The sequence below is a fragment of the Triturus cristatus genome, chromosome 1_2 (genome assembly GCF_964204655.1).
Source record: "Triturus cristatus chromosome 1_2, aTriCri1.1, whole genome shotgun sequence".
Lineage (NCBI taxonomy): Eukaryota > Metazoa > Chordata > Amphibia > Caudata > Salamandridae > Triturus > Triturus cristatus.
In genome coordinates this window covers 403402652-403424788 of record NC_140580.1, presented here as the reverse complement: position 1 = coordinate 403424788, position 22137 = coordinate 403402652, and the positions used below count along the sequence as shown (strand labels likewise).

General features: G+C 44.2%; 1 protein-coding gene across 2 annotated transcripts in view; it reads right to left on the bottom strand.

Annotated features, from left to right (window-relative positions):
- FAS (Fas cell surface death receptor) overlaps window positions 1-22137 on the bottom strand; it is a 223176-nt gene that overhangs the window by 92840 nt on the left and 108199 nt on the right. For both annotated transcript variants that reach the window (XM_085605713.1, XM_085605721.1), the window contains exons 6-7: window positions 3495-3581; window positions 3259-3302 (exon numbers count right to left, since the gene is read on the bottom strand). In XM_085605713.1, the coding sequence (XP_085461839.1) occupies window positions 3259-3302; window positions 3495-3581 (131 nt within the window). The remainder of the gene's footprint in view (window positions 1-3258; window positions 3303-3494; window positions 3582-22137) is intronic.

Sequence of the window (22137 nt, the reverse complement as noted above, 5' to 3'; positions counted from 1 at the left end):
GCTTGTTCAAATAGTTACTTTTAAAAAATGGGCAGAACTTCTGCTGTGCCGAGTATAATGTATTTGAGTTACTTTGGTGCCTTTGGAAACCTCTCTCCGCAGGGAGAGTGATCAGATGCATACCATATAAGCACATCGAGTTCAACCAGGAAGGGGTCATGTGTGCAGGACGTCTACACACATGCTCTGAAAAGACCACTTGTTCATCCCACAAAACTCTGTGGTCCATCCTACAGCGATGACGCAAAAACCCAACTGTTAGCAAATGTTAGGAAAAAGTCCACACTCATGTTTCTTAGTTCTAATAATTTTTCGCTTTTTGATTTTTTTAAATCAAAATGTATTGACCCAGGGGCTGACGATGCATGTGGTCGTAGAATGAAAATATTTTAAATTAAAATTTTCAATATTTAAAGCATTCTCAGCCACATAAGCATGGCCTAAGCGAGCGCAATGGCCTCACAGAAATAGCCCTCCAAAGTGAAACGGATGAAGATCCACGGTCATGCGAGGGCTATGATGATTTCTACTTTTTACAATATTGGAAATATATATATATTTTTATTTTTAAACAAGATGCTCAGTGCTTTTTGGTCAACTCTCAGTTCTAGAGTACGTTATGTTTTGAGAAAATATATTTTAGTTCCACCCCTGCTTTATAAGTAATTCCAGCTCTAGCCATTTTGATTTTTAAACATTAACTACCGTGAGCGCATGCTTCAATCTTTGGAATGATTCTGCTCTAGGCGTTGGATGTGGTTTGGAGTCTAACCTTCGACCGTGCTTACCTCACCTGCGTGCAACCTGTATTTCATTGCACCTGGTGACCCTTTCAATGGGCACTAGACATATGCCTGGCTCAACATACGCTCACTCCCCTGGATCTCAACCTGCTGATGAGTCCCCGAATGGCCAATTATCAGGACTGTTCCTTGGGTTAGCAACCTTTGCAAAATCCTAGTATGGAGCAAATGGCCAACAGGAGCTCCTATGAATCGGCACAGTGATTGCTAGATGAGAGTTTTATTGAAGTCAACGCAGGTTGCCTGGTGAGAAGTGTCTGCACTGGTTGGAGCTGAAGATAATATCTGTTCTTTGGAACTTATTAACTGGGCCGCAGATCTAGCCATCTATATGGAGTCAGACCCCATCATGGAGTCCTTTGTTTCTACTATGGCTGATTACATACTGGATTCCTCCGACATGCACCTATTGGATAGTTATTCCCTCTTTTTCCAAATTTTCAATTGCTGGATCCCCATAATAATTATAATCTTGGTGAAGTCTTTGAGTTTGCCTATCTTTTCATTCTCTTACCCTTTTACGTACTACCTTCCTGACCAAGGGTGTCATGTGTTTCACACATGGCCCATTGTAGTTTTCCCTATGTTAGCCTAACTGTGCATGTCACAGGACTCATTAGCTCTGTACACGTTACTATATAAACACATTTGCTATGTGCCACATTGCATTTTCACACAGAAACCTAAAGTTGTTTTCTCGTTCTGTTCTTTTCTGGTATTTAGTCTGAAATCAGCAGACAAGGTCAAACAACAACATCCCTTGTTATTTTGTTCTAGTCAGGCACTCGCACCTAGACATAACACAGAAATGCAGCTGTAGTTTGTGAACATGTAAACCAGGTCATATCGGTATGCACAGCAATGTAACAGAGAGAGAGAGACCGACATTTTCTGAGAGAAGATCACAACTGTGTCGGAGATGTAGAGCGTCCATCTGTATATGCTAAGGCACGGGGTCCCAGATATCTTTGCTGTATAATCCGTTTGCTTCTGTAGCAGGGAAGGTGAGTTAGGCTATTCTGTCTTATAATACAACAGGGATTTTCATAATTTCATAATGTATGTGTTATTGACAATGCTGATTGTATTTTTGCTAGGCATTTTTTTCTGATTGTGGCACTTATACTGCATTCAAAAGCACAATAGTTTAAATAAATATTTCAAACTTCTTTTGTGTCTCTGTTATATTTTATTGTTAGTGAAAGGGGGTGTCCTGTCATCGTGATCCCCGAGAGGGCCGTAGTGTTGTGTTCTTGGGTGTCAATTCACTTATCTCTGGATATGGTTAGGAGAGCAAGTGAGACACTATAGCTAGTCGGACTAGGGCTCATGGTACTGAGATGGTGTGGTGACTTAGTCCTTATGTACTAATGTTCTATGATCCCAGGCATAGCTCTTTTCCTGAGCAAGATCCCTGCAACAATATCACTTCTAAATACGGCCGTCAGCTTAACGGAGTACTTCCAACTGCCCCCATGGCGGGACAACGGTAGTCCCGCCAAGATCCAAATCAGGCCCTTTTTTCTTTTGCTTTTCTTCATAACAGAATTATGCAATTTCACAAAACTTTTTAATTTCACAGATTTATAAAAAAAAAAAAACATGTCTTGTCCATTTCGCTGAGCAGGAAACAGGACACAGGAGAGCTCGTTTTAATAAAGGTTTTCTCCTGCCTCCCCTGAACTGGCTACAGGCATTTCCCTCCGGAAAAGAAATAACTGATCAACATATAAAAGAGAACAGGATTAGAAAATGAGAGGAAGTAAAAAGCAGAATTGTAAGATGCTGCTTTACACCTCTTAGTAAAGAGCAGGCCATCATGTAAAATGCCGGGAAAATGTATCTCTTAGTAGACAATCTTTAGACATTTAACGCACACATCGACTAGATGTTTTTCAAAAGTGTCTTCTGGATGAGGAAGGATGAACTATGTACAGATACGTTTTGCAGGTTCTTGCTTGATTGCTTCATCTTTTAAGTTTAAGTTTCACTTAGGAAGGCTATTCACGCTTCCGAAAGTTTGAAAGTTGACACAGATTACTAATATCATAACTACTCCTCTTCCCCTCGCAGGTAGTGCTACTACCAAAGATAATGCAGATGCTTGAGAAATTATTAGATGTAGATCTGCTACTACTGGTCGTTCTTAGGAGGATTATTAATGTATTATTAACAACAGCATGGTTTTTGTTTCACACTCAAAACAACCACCAGTAGAATTCAGTGCACCTTGTCAGTTTAAACACTTTTTTTTACCCATTTCTCTATTTGATATTTTAGTAGTACTCGATAATTCGGTGCCATTCTAATAACATGTGCCAAGATCTGTGCATATACTTCAGTGTTTCTACAAGGTATACAACGGGACCTGTAGGACATGTACTTTATCGACACATAAAGAAAAATGTTTAAGTAATGCAAGTGGAGTTACGCTCTTCAAGAAGGCATGTCTTACTTTATTGTTTTCTGCGTGCGCTGTTTGAGGGCTCCTTTGACAACCTGAAAAATAAAAATATACATTTATTTTTAGAAATGTTTTGCCTGTCACTTAAAAAAGGGACACAATACGTTGAAATAATCAGATGCGCAGGGGGTCACTGACGAAATTAGCAAAACTCGGGCTCAATTAATTTTGAGGTGATCAGCTGCAGAAAGGAGCTACAATGTGAAAAAATGATGCACCGCACTCACAGAGTAGTGCTGCGGCCGCTGCCACTATCAGCACAATCACCATTACCACGAATGCCGCGATGGCAGGCCCTCGATTTCGGTGATTTTCTGTGAAAGACAGGAAAGAGCACGTTACCGAACCGCAAATAAAGTGATGAAAACGTAGGAATAAGAAAAAAAAAAAGTTTCAAAGAGCAGAGATCTACTGACTTCAATTACAACAACAGAGTTTTTCGGCGCTTCACTACCCCCTCAGATGGTTTCAGCACAGTCTCCAACTCTGCCCTAAAAACTCATTATAACTTCTTGAGCAATGTAGAACGTATATTGGCATGGCAAATAAACATTGGCTAAGCCAATGGGTTTTAGGTTTCACCTTTTGTAGAGGGGGCATTGGTAAATAGATGGGTGACCTTGTGTGAGTGTTGCCCCTTGCTTTCCTAGGAAGAAAACTCCATAATGAATACACATTTCGAGTAACATCCATACAAAAGCCGGGAGTAGTGCTGCTCAACTGTGCAGGCTCCACTAGTAGATTAAGCTTTTCCCTAAAAGTACAGCATTATAAAGAGGAATTGGAGGACGAAGCCATGAGTAAGGTGACCATTCCTTTCTAAGGTTCTGCATGGTCTGACTGACCATTCAACTGCATCGCACATTGTGGGCATCACTTTGGGAGGAGAGGAGAGCTGACCTAAAACAGTCACATAGTCTGGAGTAGGATTGTGACCATTGGGGCACCAGAAACCGGTGCCCCCTATTCCCAGGCCATCTATTACTCGCGGACTAGCTAACTGATCATAGGGAGACGCCACACCGAAGAGTGGAAAACGTGGGAGCTATATGCAGCCAATGGTGGTGCCACTGTCGCCCCACTGGACCTGCACCAAAGTTGGGCTAGTAGCCACACGGCGCGCAACGCCCATATGGTTCAAAGGGCTGTCGCCCCCTCCCCCCCAATCATGTGTGTCAGCCTGGGCTGAGATAGCTTCCCGGACAAACAGACAGACAGTTCTTGAGCTGCTCTGGGCTGGCGGATCTGGCGTCTTATCGAAGCCGCAGAGTATTTCTCAGATCTTAAGAGACCATTTATTTGATAACGAGGCTTTGTTGTTTTTTCACCCGTTCCTAGAGCCCCTGCATCTCCACTCTGCCTATTCCATAAAGTTGCAAATTACTTTTCCCGCCATAGTGTGAGAATGCATGTTCTGAAAAGTAACCTTAGGCTTTGTTTTTTGGCAGTTTTATACAGCTCGAACTCCGCCCGAAGGTATTGAGGCACTTTGCTTGAACACCAGTTACATTAACCAAGGACACATTCATATTTGAAGGCACAGGGAGATAAAGTGATTTGCCCAGGATCACAAGAAGTTGAGCTGGCGCTTAGACTTGAAACTTGTTCACCAACTCAAAGTCAGCAGCTTTGGCAGTTATGCCACATTCTTTCCACTTTCAAGTCATAGCAATATATCACATATCAAGGCATATCAATTGTCTGGAATTTTGTTGCAGGACCCACAAATTATTTATTTCCTCCACCCTCCATCCTTGATGGATGCCATAATACAAATTATATCCGAGACCCCACTTAGTACCACGGATAACAAATATGCTGAGTTTCTTAAAGTGGCTGGCCTGTATTCAGACAACTAACCCATCATTCTCACCGTGCACTCACTGTGGTCCCACTGTATTTCCAACGATCACCATGCACTCGTGCCATTCACCCTCCTCTTAACCATGCACCCACAGGAGCACACCTCTCAGCCTGCACTCACCTGTCACTCTCACCCTGCAGTCTCACCACTCACCTCTGCACTTTCACCCACACCCAAACTCAAATGGGCACATCCCTCACCCTGCACTAACATCACTCACCCTGTACTCACTCTTTTCTCCCTACTTTCACATGGGCACATCTCTCATCCTGCACTTACATAGGCACTCTGATCACTCACACAGCTCACCCTTCACTCAAATGGGCTTCCCACTCACCCTGCTCTCACATCACTCAAACAGGCTCAACTTTCAACCTGAACTCACACCACTCACCCTCAACGTTCTTCTCTCACCCTGCACTCACACAGGCACACTGCTCAGCCTGCATTCACGCAGCTCACTCTTCTTGCACATAGGCACAATTGTCTGCTAGAACTCACAGGGACACACCACTAACTTCTCTCACCATGCACCCACTAGCACACCGTACCCTTCACTCTTGTGCTCACTCTGCAATCACACAGATACACTGTTCTCACAGTACACACACAGGCACATAACTCACTCTGCATTCACATCACTCACACCACCCACCCTGCACTCATTCCTCTCATTCTGTGTGCACTCCTCCCACCCGGCACTCACATGGACCCTTCTCTCACCTTGTACTCATGTAGCTCACCCTGCACTCACATCGGCACACCTTTCACCCTACACTCGCAAAACTCATGCTGCATTCACTCACACTGTTCACAATCACCCAACATATATATGAGCTCACCGCTTATGCTGCACACATAACAAGCATTGGTAAATCCCCTTGCTGTATAACATATGTCTTGCAAGCTAGAGTGCATGCGCAAGCAGCACATACTCTTTCACAGGCAAGACCTAAAAATGACCAAACTGTCATAAATATACACATTTCTACAAGGCACCTGCAAAATATCTGTTCTTTCCACGATACTAGGGGCCTCATTTAAAAAAACAAGCATTTGCAATGCAATAGGCCTCGCATTTATTAGAGTTTGAGCTACTGGCATTGTAAATCACAAAGCCATTTATTTACGAGTTGACCTTAAAAGGAGAAAAAAAAACATGAAATGCAGCCAGACACGTCACTTTAATGAAAAATAACGGAGCAGACACACAGTAGAGCTGTAAGATAGGGGAACCATAAAGGAGGACAAGCAAAAGTGTGGCATGCCGCTATTGCTACAAAAGTATACAAATGGGAAAGAAATGCGGCATCTGCCTGCTTTTTTAGGTCTCGACCTTGCTATCGCGTAAGCGATCGCAAAGCGAGACTATAGAAAGCGGGTTTGAAAAGTGCTCCCAAAAAGTGGATTGCATGGCTAGCACGCGCACAATCACGCGCATCGTGCTGCCATGCAATCCGCTTTTTGGGAGCACTTCAAAGGGTCCGCTCCCCAGCCTGGAATGCGCTCCCTCGCCCCCAAGCGCGCGCGCGCCACGCTCCGCCGGGCTTGTCTTTTTTCCCCGTTTTTTTTTTTAAACTTTAAGCGCGAGGCGCGCGTGTGGCCGATGCTTGTTGATGAACTTCACAGGGGGTTACAGTGTTTGGAAATGCTTCATTCCGGATGAGCGAACTGTTGTCAGTTCTTAGAACCGGATGGGAAGCTCGGCAACATTCTTGAAGCTGAAATGTTTTCCGCCCAGAGCCTCCGAGGCGCGCAAGACCAGCCTAAACGCGAGATACAATTTGCGCATTAACTCTTTAATTTTTCTTTTAAGGAGTTGTTCAAGTCACGAGGTTGTGTGACTCTTCTTGGTGATAGTGCTCATTGGCATCAATTCCTTCAGAATCCTTTTTTCCACCGATAGGTTCTGATGTAATCTCCCGCGCTCCGGTTCGAAATTCTCTCCAGCTTCCTCCGATTCGCTAATAAACGGTCAATTGATGCTATTGTCTCGATTGCGTTACTAGATGTGCGTTGCGCACAAATAAATGTTTGCACGTTGAGGTCTTTGACTCCCTTCCACGGCCTATGGGCCACACTCGGTCGGGCCTCTTCCACCTCTAAAGAAATCTTCGAGAATAAACTGCTGATGGAATGTACTCCGTTCCGTTTCTGTCCGAATTGCCACTGGAAGTATCTTCACACCGACCAGCATTCAGTTTGCAATTTATGCCTCTTGCCCAATCATCGAGAGGAAAACTGTGAGGTCTGCAGATCCTTTCGGTCTAAAAAGACGCTCCGAGACCAAGGTGCCCAACGCCAAGAAACGCAGCGTAGACAGTCAAACAACTCACCGGACATCCTCGGTCGGCAAGACGAAGAAGTGGAAGCTTCAGCAGCCCAAGCGGAATCATCATCCGTTCATGATTCCGACTCTGGCTCCAACATTGAACAGAATTCAGCCAGTGTTGATTTGGCTAAAAAAAATCGAATTGTGAGTACACTTGTCCCTGATCCCAAAACTTAAATATCGGTCCCATCCGAAAAAACTGCTTCCGGTCTGCCACTGCAAAAAAGCCATGGCGTGCAGTGTCATAAAGATTCGGAAGCCCCGCCCTCGGGCTCAGCATCAACATTTTGGCCTACAGCAGTGGCCTTCACTTCCACCAAGTCCGATTCAACGAACATACACTTCGGTTCCGAAAGACACGGGTCACAGTGGTTTGGTTCAGACCACGTCAGCGCAGAAACAAAAACATACTTCAGCTCCGAAATGCCACACATTCGGACCGAAAACTCCACCTGAACCCTTAATGTTATGCCCAAATGGCTCGATCCAAAACAGAAAAAACTTTATTCAACCAGGAACTAAGAAGATAATTCTTCAACTACTAAAGTCTCGAGAATCTAAAGACAATTGACTTTCAAAAACGCTACAGACATTCTTGTACAAACTCCTAGAAATAAGAACAAGCATTTGCACTGCAAAAGGTCTCGCATTTACGAGCGTTTGAGCTATTGGCATTGTAAATGACAATGCCTTTTATTTATGTTGTGGTTTTTTAAATATAAATAAAAGGCATTGTCATTTACAATTACAATAGCTTAAACTCTCAAAAATGCGAGACCTATTGCATTGCAAATGCTTGTTTCTATTTATTTACTTTTTTTAAAGAAATTTAGCCCCACGTTCTTGGCTGCCCTGCCACCTTGTATGAAACGTTGTGCTTTCACCCTACGAGTTACAAATAAGAATAAATCTGCATATGCAGACTTGATGCTCAGGAGACTGTCCGCTTCAGAAATCAAAGCACAACAATCCAAGCACAATATAAAACAATGAAATAGTTAAAACCTTCTGTTTTGTACACGCTAAAGTGCTCCACCCAGACAAAAAACTGGAATCGTGTATTTCTGTATAAGTGTACAACAAGCAGCACCAAACGACGGGATGAGCCGTGGCCATCTGTGTATTTACACCATGGTTGGAGGATAGCGCCTGACTGGGAGGGAGGGACGAAAGGGCAGCTGGAGCGCTTGTTTGCCTTTTTCGTTTCCCCTCCTCCCCCTGGAGTCTTGGCTTGGCATCTGTGAGGGAGGAGGTAGGGAATATGCGGAGGCAGTGTGGTCCTGGGAGTGGCTTAATCAGGAATGAAAACACATGAAACAGGGCAGCATCGGCATCCTCACGAAACGTATTGCAGTGGGGATATAAAGTAAGTGACGGGGGAGGGAGTGATGTGTATCACACTAAAATAAAGTACACCTAAAAAACACTCCCTTGATTGCTTAGTCTGCAACTTTCCAGCACTCCCATCCCTGTGTGTGTACAAAACACATTAACTAATGTTGCTTTAGTTTCCTGACACTCAGTAAAGGAGGCCTGGTGGGAACACATTATACAGATGTGACCAGCGACCCCAGAGCATAAAATACAGGCTACGGTGCAATTTAAATGAAAGGCTGCGCCCCTTACTCCTTTTAGTTATAGTTAGTGATGAGGTGTAACACAATGGATCTCGAACTGTTCCCTTTAGTTCAGATGCTTTTAACCTGCGGAAGGAGGGTCACAACACTGACCTAAGGTGCACGCCTAAATTAAAGTCAGCTGCATGTCCAACTCAGGAGAAAATCTACAGCACGTGGGTGTCTTACACTGAAAGCCAGGACAGTCTGCATTTCAAGAAAAAGGTCCATATTAAAGCTAACAATGCAGCAAGATAGTAAAAGGTTCGTAGAGCCCCAGTGCTCAATGACACATGATATTCCTGATGAAAGGAGGAAATCCGGTTTTGTCGGCTGTCACCCTAGGATGAACAGGAGTGCTAAAAGACTCGCAAACAATTGTTAATGCGTATAAAAAAGAAATAACGTACATTGTATAGCTTGTGTGACTTGCCCAGAAAGTGAGGATTCCTGCATAAGGTTCTCCTAGTACCACTACCTCTGGAGAGGACACATTTAATGAAGGCAAGTTTCTCTGATCAGACTTCAAAACATCTGCCCAAGCCTGGCCCATTGTCTGCTGAACTGGGTCACTGCCACACTTGCTGGTGCCCAAGCATCACATATGATCGTCCTTCCCGCCACTGCCAGATGGATCAAGCCACTAGTACATTTAATAGATTTTCATGTATCCTGAAAGTCCTCCATTTGCTCCCCCTGCCATGTTGCTCCATGTTCACAATCTGCTGAATCACATATAAAACTGTAAACTGTTGGCGACACACTTGAACAATATCTTAGAGAAGAATGGGAGGGCCATGATCGGTCTGCAGTTGTCCAGTACAATAGTGCCAGCACTGGGTTCCTGAGAATTGGGCGAACGTGGCCCATGTTTATAGAATATTAGAATCTGCCCTGATTGAGCGAGGAGTATATGCTGTATATTAAAGGGAAAATTGCAACATTGTCGACATGTACGGATGGGCTTACTGGAGAAAAATGAGCTATAAATCTAGACACATACTGATACAAAGAGGTTCAAAGAAAGGCCTCTAATGAGACAAATCTCTCTTTACACCTTTTTAATGTTACACCCCAACTCACAAAAAAATGCCTCTTTTTGTAGTTTCAAAATTGTTAGTGGTCTGTAATAGGAGGTAAGAGAGCTCTGGCGATCAGTGGTGGTTGGTTGCATTTGAAAGTGTTGAGGCACAAAAACCGTTGATGTGTGCTGCATCACAAGCGAGCTAGGCTAGTGGGCACGACCGTCACAATGGGAGTTTAGGGGGCTCTCCCCCGAGAAAACTCTGAAAAAAGAGTGGGAAAATCATACACCTCAAAGCAAATTCGATGAACACAAAGCAATAGTGGTGGTATAGACCCGAAATATATAAACACATGAAAAACACTCCACATTTTGCAGAATAAAAATTGCCCAGTTACTATAGTGTGCAAATTCTACAGTGCAACAAGCTAGGACTTAACTATCTTACCTGCACAGTACACGCACGCTGTCCTGTCTGTCCACTCTCTGCAAAGCACCTGCCTGACACCCTCCTCCTACGGTCTTGCCATGACGACATCCAATGACAACGATGTAGCTGCTCCATTCCGCAACTTCCCAATGGACAACAGGCTTTGTACCTCACACATTTATTCATTCACTCATTCCCAATGCCTGCTCCACAAAACCCAAAGACAGATCCCACAATCCAAACCACCGAACTTGCCCTCATGCCATCCCTGGGACCTGCAAGGGTTGGGCTGTGTGAGTGGGTCATAGCTGAGTCAGAAGTGATGGAAGAAGGGGGAGGGAAGAACAGAAAGGAGCTCCAGCCCCAGGCAGACACCGAGGTCAGATCCCATCCGATCTTTTATCAAGCTGAAGTAACACTACAACGCACGGAACACAATACAATTGAAATGAGACACCAGGGCTGAAACCCAAAGCAATAATGGGTACCTGGCATTGCAATCTCAACCCTGCTTGTGTAGTGACACCCGTAGAGAGCCCAGAACATCCATCTTCATGGAAGTCCTCGCACGTGGCGAGGAGCAGGTGAAAGGAACGGAAACATGTAGGTGCGCTGCCCGTAGTACGCAGACACAAGGCACTCTGCAAACGATTGACACAGGAAATCGCGAAAGTGAAAGCGATCGTTTTAGTGAAAAAATTTAAATGAGACATTAGGGCTGAAACCAAAAGAAATAATGGGTACCTGGCATTGCAACCTCAGCCCTGCTCATGTAGTGACCCCCGTAGAGAGCCCAGAACCTCCATCTTCATGTAAGTCCTCGCACGCGGCGAGGAGCAGGTGAAAGAAATGGAAACATGCAGGTGCGCCAAAGGTAGTACGCAGACACAAGGCACTCTGCAAACGATTGACACAGGAAATCGCGAAAGTGAAAGGGATTGCTTTAGTGAACAAGCGGCAGTGAAAGCGTTTGCTATTGCAAAAATAAAAAACACGCGCGCGAGTGGTGTGCGAGCGCGCCACAGTGAAAAATGTGGTTTCAATCATCGCGCCCGTGTCTGGGCATGATAATTGAAACCACATGGCCTTTGTTGCACGTAATAGATACCAATAGGCCATGGGCGCCCGCCTTTGGCCTATTGCGTGCTGTCTTAGTAAAAAACACGCACGCAAAGGCCAATAGCGGGCCACGAAAGGAAAAGCACATGCACGAGCGTGTGTGATTCCAGGCTCCGTTTCTGAAACCCATACAAAAGGACTCTCGCTGCACGAGCAGTTCTGCGCACTGCAACGCTACGCGCGAGACCTAAAAAATGGTGCTGCGACGCAAGCCATTTTTCTGCGCTGAGCTGCGTCATTGTAAAAGCACAGGGATACGTAATATTAACAATACGAAACATCTGAGTGCTTTCACCTGCTCTGGCTCACAGTTGGCTGCCATGTGCCAGTGCAGGCACCCTTGTGTCTTGTTGCAACGGTGCCTGCGTTGTGGGGATGATTTTTTTTTTTGCAGAAAGGGACACCTTTCTGCACAAAAATAATAATTGATGGCATTTTCCTCTTTCTGTGCATGCTGCAGAATGCAGCACGCATAGAAAGAGGATAAAACAATGAGAAAAAAAGTATTTCTCATTGTGCCATACCTACACCTCGCCTGGGGAGGCATAGGATTCTGATGCATTCCAAGCTTTACAAAACTTTGTTAATCTGAGAATGTCTCAAGTTCCATGGATGTTGCATGGGAACACCCACAGCAACACCCATGTAATGCCCCTTTCACGCAGAGTAATGTCTGAAAGGGGCCCATATTTACAAAGCCATGAAAAGTCACGCAGGGTGACTTTGCATAGCCTTGTAAATAGGAGCAGGCACACTGCACCGCCGGTGTGTCTCAAAAAAATGACATGCTGGTTGCACAATGACCTTGTAAATGAGGCCCTAGATACCTAATCAGTAACATCAGTAACTATGTGGCCGGGGTCAAGAGGGGAGAGTGATGACGAGAGGAGGAAGATCAGGGCTGAGGCTTTGCGGGATGGTGAGGGACCGAGGATCAGTCTGAGGCTGTGAGAATAAGCTGGGAGCAAGCGTTTATTTGGCACAGGAGGAGAAAGCAGGCAAATGCTGCAGAAGGTGGACGCAGGCACAAGAGGTTAAGGATGAAGCAATACGAGAGAGGCTGAGAGCTGGTGATGGAATAGAGTGTGGACTTAGGTCAACGGTGCGTTGCAGGTGGTGAGGTAGCACTGGCTCCAGAGTTAATCCTTCACCTGAGCTCCCTTGGCCTGCAGTGGGAGATGGTGTTTTCGCTGTTGCTGAAGCCACTGCGTAAATCAGTGTTGAACCTGTTGGCTTGCATGATGGCGTTGCTTTGTGGCAGCAGGTACCATAGTGGAGAACTGTCTGAGGCAGTGCGCACCAGCACCAGCTTCTTTAGGACACTTGGGCTCACATTTAAACAATATTTCACATGAGTGGCTAGGGCTCGTGAAAGCACACCTGGGCTCTGCATAGAACACAGGCGTTCAGTTGCTGTTACTACACAGAGTGACCAAAGGGTTGCAAGTGATTCTATAGCATTGGTCCAATAGCCCTTTGGACTTGTCACTGTGGTGGGCAGTCCATTTTTAGCAAGCTTCAGTATTTTAGAGGAGTTTGAATGCTTTACATTTATCACTTGAATTCCAACATCTGCACATGACATAGAATCTTTGCGCATTCACCATTTCACTGCATAGCTTTTGATTGGTTCATAAAAATAGGTCAAAAATCACAAAGAGAAACCTGTTTATAAATGTTTTGCATAGTTGCCCATTGCACTGTGTGACACCTACAGCCTTTCCTGGCTTTCCATTCACCACAATGGTTCATTATGGAGCATGTATTTTTTTCTTACATTGTATGTTGGGTCTGAAAATCCCAAGATGCAAAGTGTTACTGGATAAAAAACCATGTTTGCCAAAGCAGTCAAGCATTTCATAAGATCAATTGGATGCTTGTATAATAATTTTTAAAGAGTAGATTAGTTTGTTTCAAATAGTGTTACTACTTTGAAAAAAAGCAAATCACAGTATTATACAAGTATCTTAATTTTTCTAGACTACTGCAAGGGGTTATGTCATGGGTTGCAATGACATAACTCATTATCCAGATGCAGTGCAGTGGTTTTTTTTAACTCTCAGCTTTAATCAAAATTCCTCTCATGCATTTATTGCCAATAATCCTACACAGTTCCTATATGACCCCATTGTGCCTTGGACTCTCATCGGAATCTTAGTAAGTGAATGACAGTGACTCCATGGAATTAGGTAGTGCACAGTTGTCCTGTCAGACTATGCATTAGAATTATGAGTGGGTAGCAGAGAAAGCTGCTGACTGAAGCCATACTATCTGATGTATGTCTTGGTTCAAAGGAACCTGTCCTATGTTCTGTAGAGATGACCTGTGGCCTGAAGAGTAGACCGCGGTCGAGGGACCGAAACATGAGACAGGCGATCTGAACAGGGGGAGGTGACGATGGGCCTCTAGATGAAACCCACTGGAAGAGTTCACAGGTAAAAGGATCCTCTAGCCACAGTAACTGAAGTGGCAGTACCGTAGGAAATCCTGATGCCTTGGCAACACAGTCAAAGGCCTCTGGACTTTCCCTTGCTGTGTGCCTGGCACACCTGCATTACTTCAAACCTCCAAATGATTTTCGACCCCCTCCATCCCTCTCCAATGGTCAATCACAATTCCAACAGTGCTGCACAGTTCACTAGAAAACAAATTATGAAAACAATCACCAGTTACTCACCTTTAACCTCCTGACCAAACAGGATTTCAATAAAGCTGCAAAAGAGCTTGTAGACCAGCACCATCACTGGTAGAAATATGTTCTGCTCATATATGCTAGAATATCCTCATTAATAGCTCTGCAACTGATCTAGCCAGAACTATCAACAACTCCTAGGATAAAGGTGTCTTCTCAAAAGAACTTCCTAAAGCAAAGAGGATTTAGAGGATAATCACCTCCTACAATTCAACCAGGAAGGTTTCAGGGCTCACCACAGCACGGAACTGGTGATGCTGTCTGTGCTGGATGAACTAAGACTAAGGGCCGATAAAAAAATCCATGTGCCCTGGTTTTGTTGGGCCTATCCACAGCATTTGACACGGCCAATCATGACCAACTGTTGTCGCGGATCTCGGAGCTGGGCAGCCAGGGCACGGCCCTTGCATGGCTGACATCCTTCCTTAAAGACCGCTTCCAGAGAATACAGCTGACCGACCAAGTGTCTGACCCAGGATCACTCTTGTGTGGGGTACCACAGGGTTCGGTTCCTTTTCAACGCCTACCTCCAGCCCTTGATAGCCGCATTGAATCATATGGAGTGTCAGATCTAGAATTATTCTGTCGACACTCAAATTGTCATCCAGATAGAAAATACCCCGACCGCCCACACAAGATTTCAAAATATCCAGAAATTTACTGTAAACTGGATGACGGCCAACTCCCTCAAAATTAATCCTGATAAGACAGAGGTGCTGGCCGTCACCTCAGACTCCAACCCCTGGAGGGACCTCTTTTGGCCACAAGAGTTAGGCACATACCTGGAGCCAGCCGTGGCTGTAAAAAGCCTGGGCATCAAAATTGATGGCAAGTTTTCCATGACCCAGCAAGTATCGGCAGTAGTGGGAATGTGTATAGGCATGCTGAGACAGTTGCGAAAACTTGCCCCCTTCTCACCTTCAATACACTTAGAATGGCAGCGATGATACTGTCACGTCTGAACTATGGTCATTACCTGCATATCGGCCTCCCGGGAAACCTACTGGCCAGATTACAGGTTACCATGAACTATGCCACTAGACTAATTTTTAGAGCGCCCAGGTGGGCCCACACCACCCCTCTCCTACGCCAGTTAGACAGAGAACAAAGTTCAAGGGCCTCTGCATCGCACACTAGGCCATTTATGGCCAAGCCCCTAGCTATATCAAAGATCACTTAAGTTAAAAATACGCCTAGCAGGGTGCTACGGTCCTCGGAGACCAGGCTCCTGGCCTGCCCCCGCTTTAACATGTCCTCTAAAGGAGAAAGAGCCTTCTCCACATCCATCCCCCAAATTTGGAACAACTTGCCGGAGAATGTACGTAAGGAATACACCCTTCTCCCGTTTAGGAAGAAGCTAAAAACAGTTCTCTTTTTGGAAGCCTGGGGCGTAATTTAATTAATTAATTTCCCCACATGCAAGGGTTGTGATCTCTCTTATAGTGCTTAAGAGACCTGAAGGTGATAATGCGCTTTACAAATGCCAATTACAATTTCAAACATGTTCTCCTTCTAACTTCTAGACAATAACAAACTGTTTATAGGCAAATAGATTGAAAGGTCAGCATCAAGGCAAATAACTATATTAATTGAAGAATGAAACCTTCTCTTAAATTACTAAAACAGATTCTGGTATGTCTGTGGCACGAAAGCAGCACTGGCTTCCACTAGGGTTAATTTAAACACTGCAATGGATTCAAATGGAGTACTGACACGCCTATTACTTGACCTCTCCCTTGCCCATGATTCTGTCCATCTCTTGGACTTGGAATTGGACAAATCTTCTTACAAAATAACTTTGTAACCGAAGTAAGCTAGGCCTCTGCCATTGAGAATGGCACCTCTGCCCACAATACTCCCTACAAATCAACTTTTCTGCCAGCTTGTCGACAACTGCCTGGCGCATTCCTACTGAATGTGGCTCGATATGCTTACATATATGGGAACCGTTCAATGTGGCATGCTAACAATAACAATTGGTTTTTTTGTGTAGCACAGGTGTTTTGCAGTGCATTTTTATGCAGTAATATTACTTACTCATGGTCACACAACTGTGGAAGACGGAATGGTATTTTGGGAATTAAATCAGTAATTTACCAGCTACCTACCTCAACTTCATGTGTGGTAACCCACAAAGCAGTCATTAATTCATAAAATCATAAAGGCTGGGGCCCAAATTTTGCTCAGGATCCTGTGCCCGGCAATTTCAAATGTCAGTAGAGCTTAATACCAACACTGCCAAGGCTTGATTCTACTGTGCGCCACTTTCATCTACCACCAGGCACTCCGTGCCCCCTTATCTCACTCTTGCAGGTTCTATTTAATTTTTGCTTTCTCATTTTGTGACAACTCCTTTCCCACTTTTGTGTTTTTCTGTCTCTTGTTCTGGAGCAAAGCCTGATGAGGAAAAATTAGTGCAGGAGCCCAAACATTAGTGCAAGTGGGTTCCACCTGCAACCACTGGCTCAAATTAGGCACTGCCACTAAGCCTAATATTTTGAAACCTGTACGCAAGGGCAGCTTCACCCATGAATATTATGCAACATACAATTGGCTAAACTAAATTGTGCCTTCAGGCATTTATGGAGCAGGAGCATATTTCTGGACTTTCAATTATAAATATTTCACAAGCACTTTGTCTTGCACAGAACGTATCAGGGAATTGACAAAAAGAGTGTTGTCTTGAAACACCTTTGTGAAAACATGTCTTATGTGCTTTGGATTCAACTTTATAGAAACTGCTTTTACTTGTCAGTGCACTCAATCTGTTTTTCAAAGATCAATGTGAGTAGATTAGCAACAGTGTAATTTGTTTTTAAAAGATCACTGTTAGTAGCCTAGGAACAGTGTCAAATCTACAAAAACATGCTTGTTACAATATCAAGTTTCTCCAATATGTTTAAATTGCAGTTTGTCACTTGTTATTCTCATATTGGCTATGAGGATAGCTCGTACTCCACTTCTGGAAATTCTTGTCCTGCCCCATTGCTGGAAGTATTAGCCCCCCACGAAATTTGGCTCTAGTTGCTCCTCTGGTAGCTGCCAACCCTTCACCTCACCCCACATAGAATTAGACAAATTGCGACATCCTTGGGTTTCAGGATAAGATAAGAAATGGAGACCACCCAAAAGACATCACCTTCACATGCAGAACTGAACCACGTGTTATAGATGAAATCTCACTTCGCTTACCCTAAACACCACCAAGGATAGGACACGGCTCCAGTCTGTTTGAAGAGCCTCTGGACTTGGTCAGCGCAGTTTACTCAGTCTGAAGACCAGAAAGCTACAGAGTCGCAATTGGGGACACTCAAGGGCCGCAACAGTGGGGGCACTACCAGCAGCATCAGTCATCTGTGGGCCTCATGTCATGGCAGAAAGCATGATTCTGGTAGAAGAGGTGTCAGGTAGACTCAGAAAAGACTAAGTACCCTCATCACCAAGGAAACGATCACAACAGAACTCCTATCAAACAAGGTGACCATAACAGCAGTACAGGGAAGAATTGCAACATAAATATAGATCAGAAGATATTGCAACCTTTTAGGGAGGGCTTGCGTAGGAAAGTGCCACTTTTTGCCCGGTACCTGATGGGATTTCGACTGGAAGGGCACTCGGTTCCTGATAACCAGGTCCCCAGTGCCTGAGTTCTTTCCCAAAAGTGTACAATTGTTTACCCCAATTGGCAAGACCTTTAGCACCCTCTGTAAGTCCCTAGTAAATTGCACCCCTAGTACCTAGTACCTGGGGTGCTAAAGAGGATCCCTAAGGGCAGCAGCATGAATTGTGCCACCCTAAGGGACCCGTCACCAAGCACATGCAAGGCTACCATTGCAGGCTGCGTGTCTTGGTGTAGGCAAAAGTGAAAACTCGACATGTCACAAATCTGTGTGCCATGTCTCCTAACACTGTATGTAATATTTCTAAGTCACACCTACAGCAGGTCTGACAGCCCTAAGGCAGGGTGCTGCATATTACATGTGGGGGCATACCTGCATGAGCAGAGTTGCCCCTGTGCTGGTCAGTCCTATTACTGCCAGTGCAAGCGATCAGGGAATCTATTTTAAAACATGCCCTGGACACTGGTGAAAACCAGTGCCCCAACCACGATGTCTTCACAGAAGACAGGGATATTTGGTATCAAAAATATTAATTTGTAAACCCATACTGATTCCAGTGTTGTATTTATCAATACATGCACCCAGAGGGCACCTTAGAGGTAACCCTTGAAAAGATACCTGTCTCTGGTTTGGCTGCTGACTAGCCTCTGCCAGCCTGTCACCAGAGATGCTGTTATGACCTCCTAGGGCAGAAGTCTTCAATCTGTGGGGCGCAACCCCCACGGGGGTCGTGGAGTCATGGGAAGGGGGTCACGCATTCCCAGGCCTCACTTCTGCCTGGACTCAGGAGAAAAAAGTCCCCAGACAGTTCATTATGAAATTAAAATAGTAAAAGCTGCAATGACATTCGCGGAGTGCTTTCTTGTGGCGTGAAACTGGAGCTGATCAGACAGCTAAACAAGGTTTCCTTCCAGGATGCCTGCTTGCCTGAAAAGAATGGAAATATGCACTACGAGTTAATCTGAAAACGTAAAGGGCAATTTGCAGCTGTAAAGAATGCTTGGGAGCCGGTACTGGCTTTCATTGATCAAATCACTGAAAGCATTGTGATGAGCTGTGAAGTGCACGTTTCTAATTGTAAATATATTTACATAGTGATTACTATTCCAGAGGAGGTGTTGAAGGCCAGTAAGGAGCAAGAAAAACAAGCATTTGCAATGCAATAGGTCTCGCAATTATGCAAGTTTGAGCTATTGGCATTGTAAATAAAAATGCCTTTTTTTAGGTTTTGTTTTTTAAAACTTCAATAAAAGGCATTGTCATTTACAATCCAATAGCTTAAACTTGCTTAAATGTGAGACCTATTGCATTGCAAATCTATTGTAAATCATTGTGGCCAGTTTATTCTCAAGCACATTTCTGTCTTAGGAATTTTACTCGAGTATATTACTCACCACCTGTAGCAGTTCTCGAGTTTGAAATACCACATAATTAAAATAAATAAAAGTACTCCCAGTATTTCTGAAATCTGGGTGGGCAGCCAGAGCTTTGGGTGTTTTGAAGTCCGCTGTCTAGACTTCGGAAAGAGATGCGTGGAATCTTGCATGTCCTCCAGTGCGTCACTCATCTGCTCTGCTCAACGGAGCATAGCGTCATGTCAGACGTCACACATGGGGCGGAGCACTACCATATGTGTCAGTAGCAGGAATCCCTGGCAGTGAAGCTGTGCTCAGAGTTAGTGCAACACTAAGGCCAGGGCCCCTGAAATTATGTGATTATGCGGCTGCAGCGATTTTCACATAATTATGCTTTTGCCACATAATCCATCATCATCTGCAGATTTTAACATAAAATAGTTTCAAGCTCAAACGGTTCAAAAGTTATTAAACACAAAGCAACAGGTGTTGCTGCGCAGTGGAAGATCCTTTGTAAAGGTTGACTGGTCATAATTCTGTAACTTATGCCTGTGTTTGGGTATTAAAGTGGTACGAATGAGTTGCAACTAATGCCCAGACAGTGCTAATAAGTTTAGAAATGTCAAAATAATGAAGTGATACTTTCCCAAAATGTGCTGCATAATTTTCCTTTGCTTACCACATAATTTATCCAACCCTGCTGCATAATTTGGGCCTCGCCTGCTGCATAATTTCAGAGGCCCTGACTAAGGCCACTGAAAATAGCTGCCTTACGGCCTGCATAAACAAATGACCCCAAAAGGGGGCCATATAACAATAGTGTCCTCAAAAGTCCTTGTTACGGAAAAATGATTACTCAAACGGGAAAATGTAATTTTGCGTAGGGCTCCGCAGATCTGTGCAGCGAGGCGGTTTGTGGTGCTCTCGGTAAGGCAGTATTTATCGTCTGTATAAGTCATAAATACAGGGCAGATTAAGGGACCATGCGCTACTGCTACAACACTGAATCAATGAACACTTCAAGCAAACCTTCAAAATACTGATTTGTAAACACCTGTAACCCCAGTGAGCGATGCACAGTGCTCGGGCACAGATGAACATCGTATGCACACTGTAAACTTAGGTCTCCGAGCTGCCTACAAATGTACAACCTCCTGCACCTTAAAAATGAAAGCCCTAAACCAAAAAACTGCACTGCAGATGGTATTAATGGGACGTCTCAAACCACAAGGGCACAGTGTATCCTGCTGGCAACATGCCAGGAGGGAAGCAGAGCTTCAAATACTCAAGTCACTATTCTCCACTGCACCAACCAAGATTTAATTTTTTGGCTTTCTAATTGCATACAGACCGTTTATTAAGGTGGATTAACTACTAGAAGTTTAATAATGTACTGTATTGCATTGCCCACTGAGTAAAACTTTTTTTTATTTTTTATTTAAGCTGACCCTTAATTTATATGTAGCTACCTGATGGTGAAGGAACTGAAAAACATACAGAATATTTTGTTTTTAGCCAAACCTTTGACACACCTAAGTGCTCACACTCTAAATGCCCTCCAGCAGCCCCCCAAACATGACTCAAATCAACAACAGCACCAAGCTAATATAACCATGAGTCAGTTTTTGCTAAAATAGAAGTGTTTGTTTTCATAATGTTAAAAATAAAACCTTTTAAGAAAAACAGTGTGAAAGAAGCTTAAGGGACCACTTCCTCCCCCTGGAATTAAAGAAAGCATCCTACTTGGACCTTACAGTTCATCATTAATGACTTTAAATTGTATGTTTCAATGATGATGAATGATGTTCAGCAACCTCCAGTTCCATGAAGCTGTAAAAACCAAGCCACCAGCATCCCATGAAATATAGTATGGTTCTCCTCGGATGCCTTGCACTAAAGTTGCAGCCCATGCATTACAGCCATTATACCCAGGGGCACTGGGATTATGCGATTGTACAACCGCAGCGATTTTCACATAATTATAGATTTGCTACATTTTCAATCATCTGCCACATAGGCTGCTGATTTTAACACAAAAAAAATGTGTGTATAGCTCAAATGGTTCACTAGTTACTAAAAATCAGCGACACGTGTTGCTGCGCACTAAGGGCCTAAGTGGGACTGGTCACCGTTTTGTTGCTTATTGCTATATTTGGGTGTTAAACTGGTATTTATAAGGTACAATCATAGATTGACCGTCTCTCTAGAGAAAAACAAGCACACTCATCACTTTAGTTCAGAAAGGTGTTATCATCCAAATAAGTTTTGCCAACATTTGTTTTATTTGTGAAAAAGTACCATTGTGAATTTTCGGGTAATTCTTTTTGAACTGTGTAATAAGCCTCTGATACCAATCCACAGTCACCCACAAACTTTTGGTTTGCTAAACAGTGTTTAATAGTGTTTCCCCACCATAAAAATGATTTGCTGTGGGAATGGGGGACATTTATGGTTGTTAAGGATAAAGAGTACCAGGTTCCAGAAATATTTGTCAGGAGGGGGTCCTAACGCCTACAAACTTTTGACAGGGGGGTCTCTGCATCAAAAAGTTTGAAGACCTCTGGTCTAGGGTAAGGGCCTTGTGCTGTCAGGAGTCCCAGAACAAAAGCCTGTCTCGGAAGAGGGTGTAGCCCCACCCTCCCACAGGATGACCTGCTGATTAGCCTTCCTAGGCCAGCAAGCTTCTAAGAGTTGCCGCCTTTGAAATGCAAATCTGGCTCCCCCTAACAGGAGAGTTAGCCATCCCTCTCAGTCCAGAGCTCCCTTGGCACCTAGACAGGTGGGAACATTAGCTAGTCAGGTAGGTGTGCCACCCCCA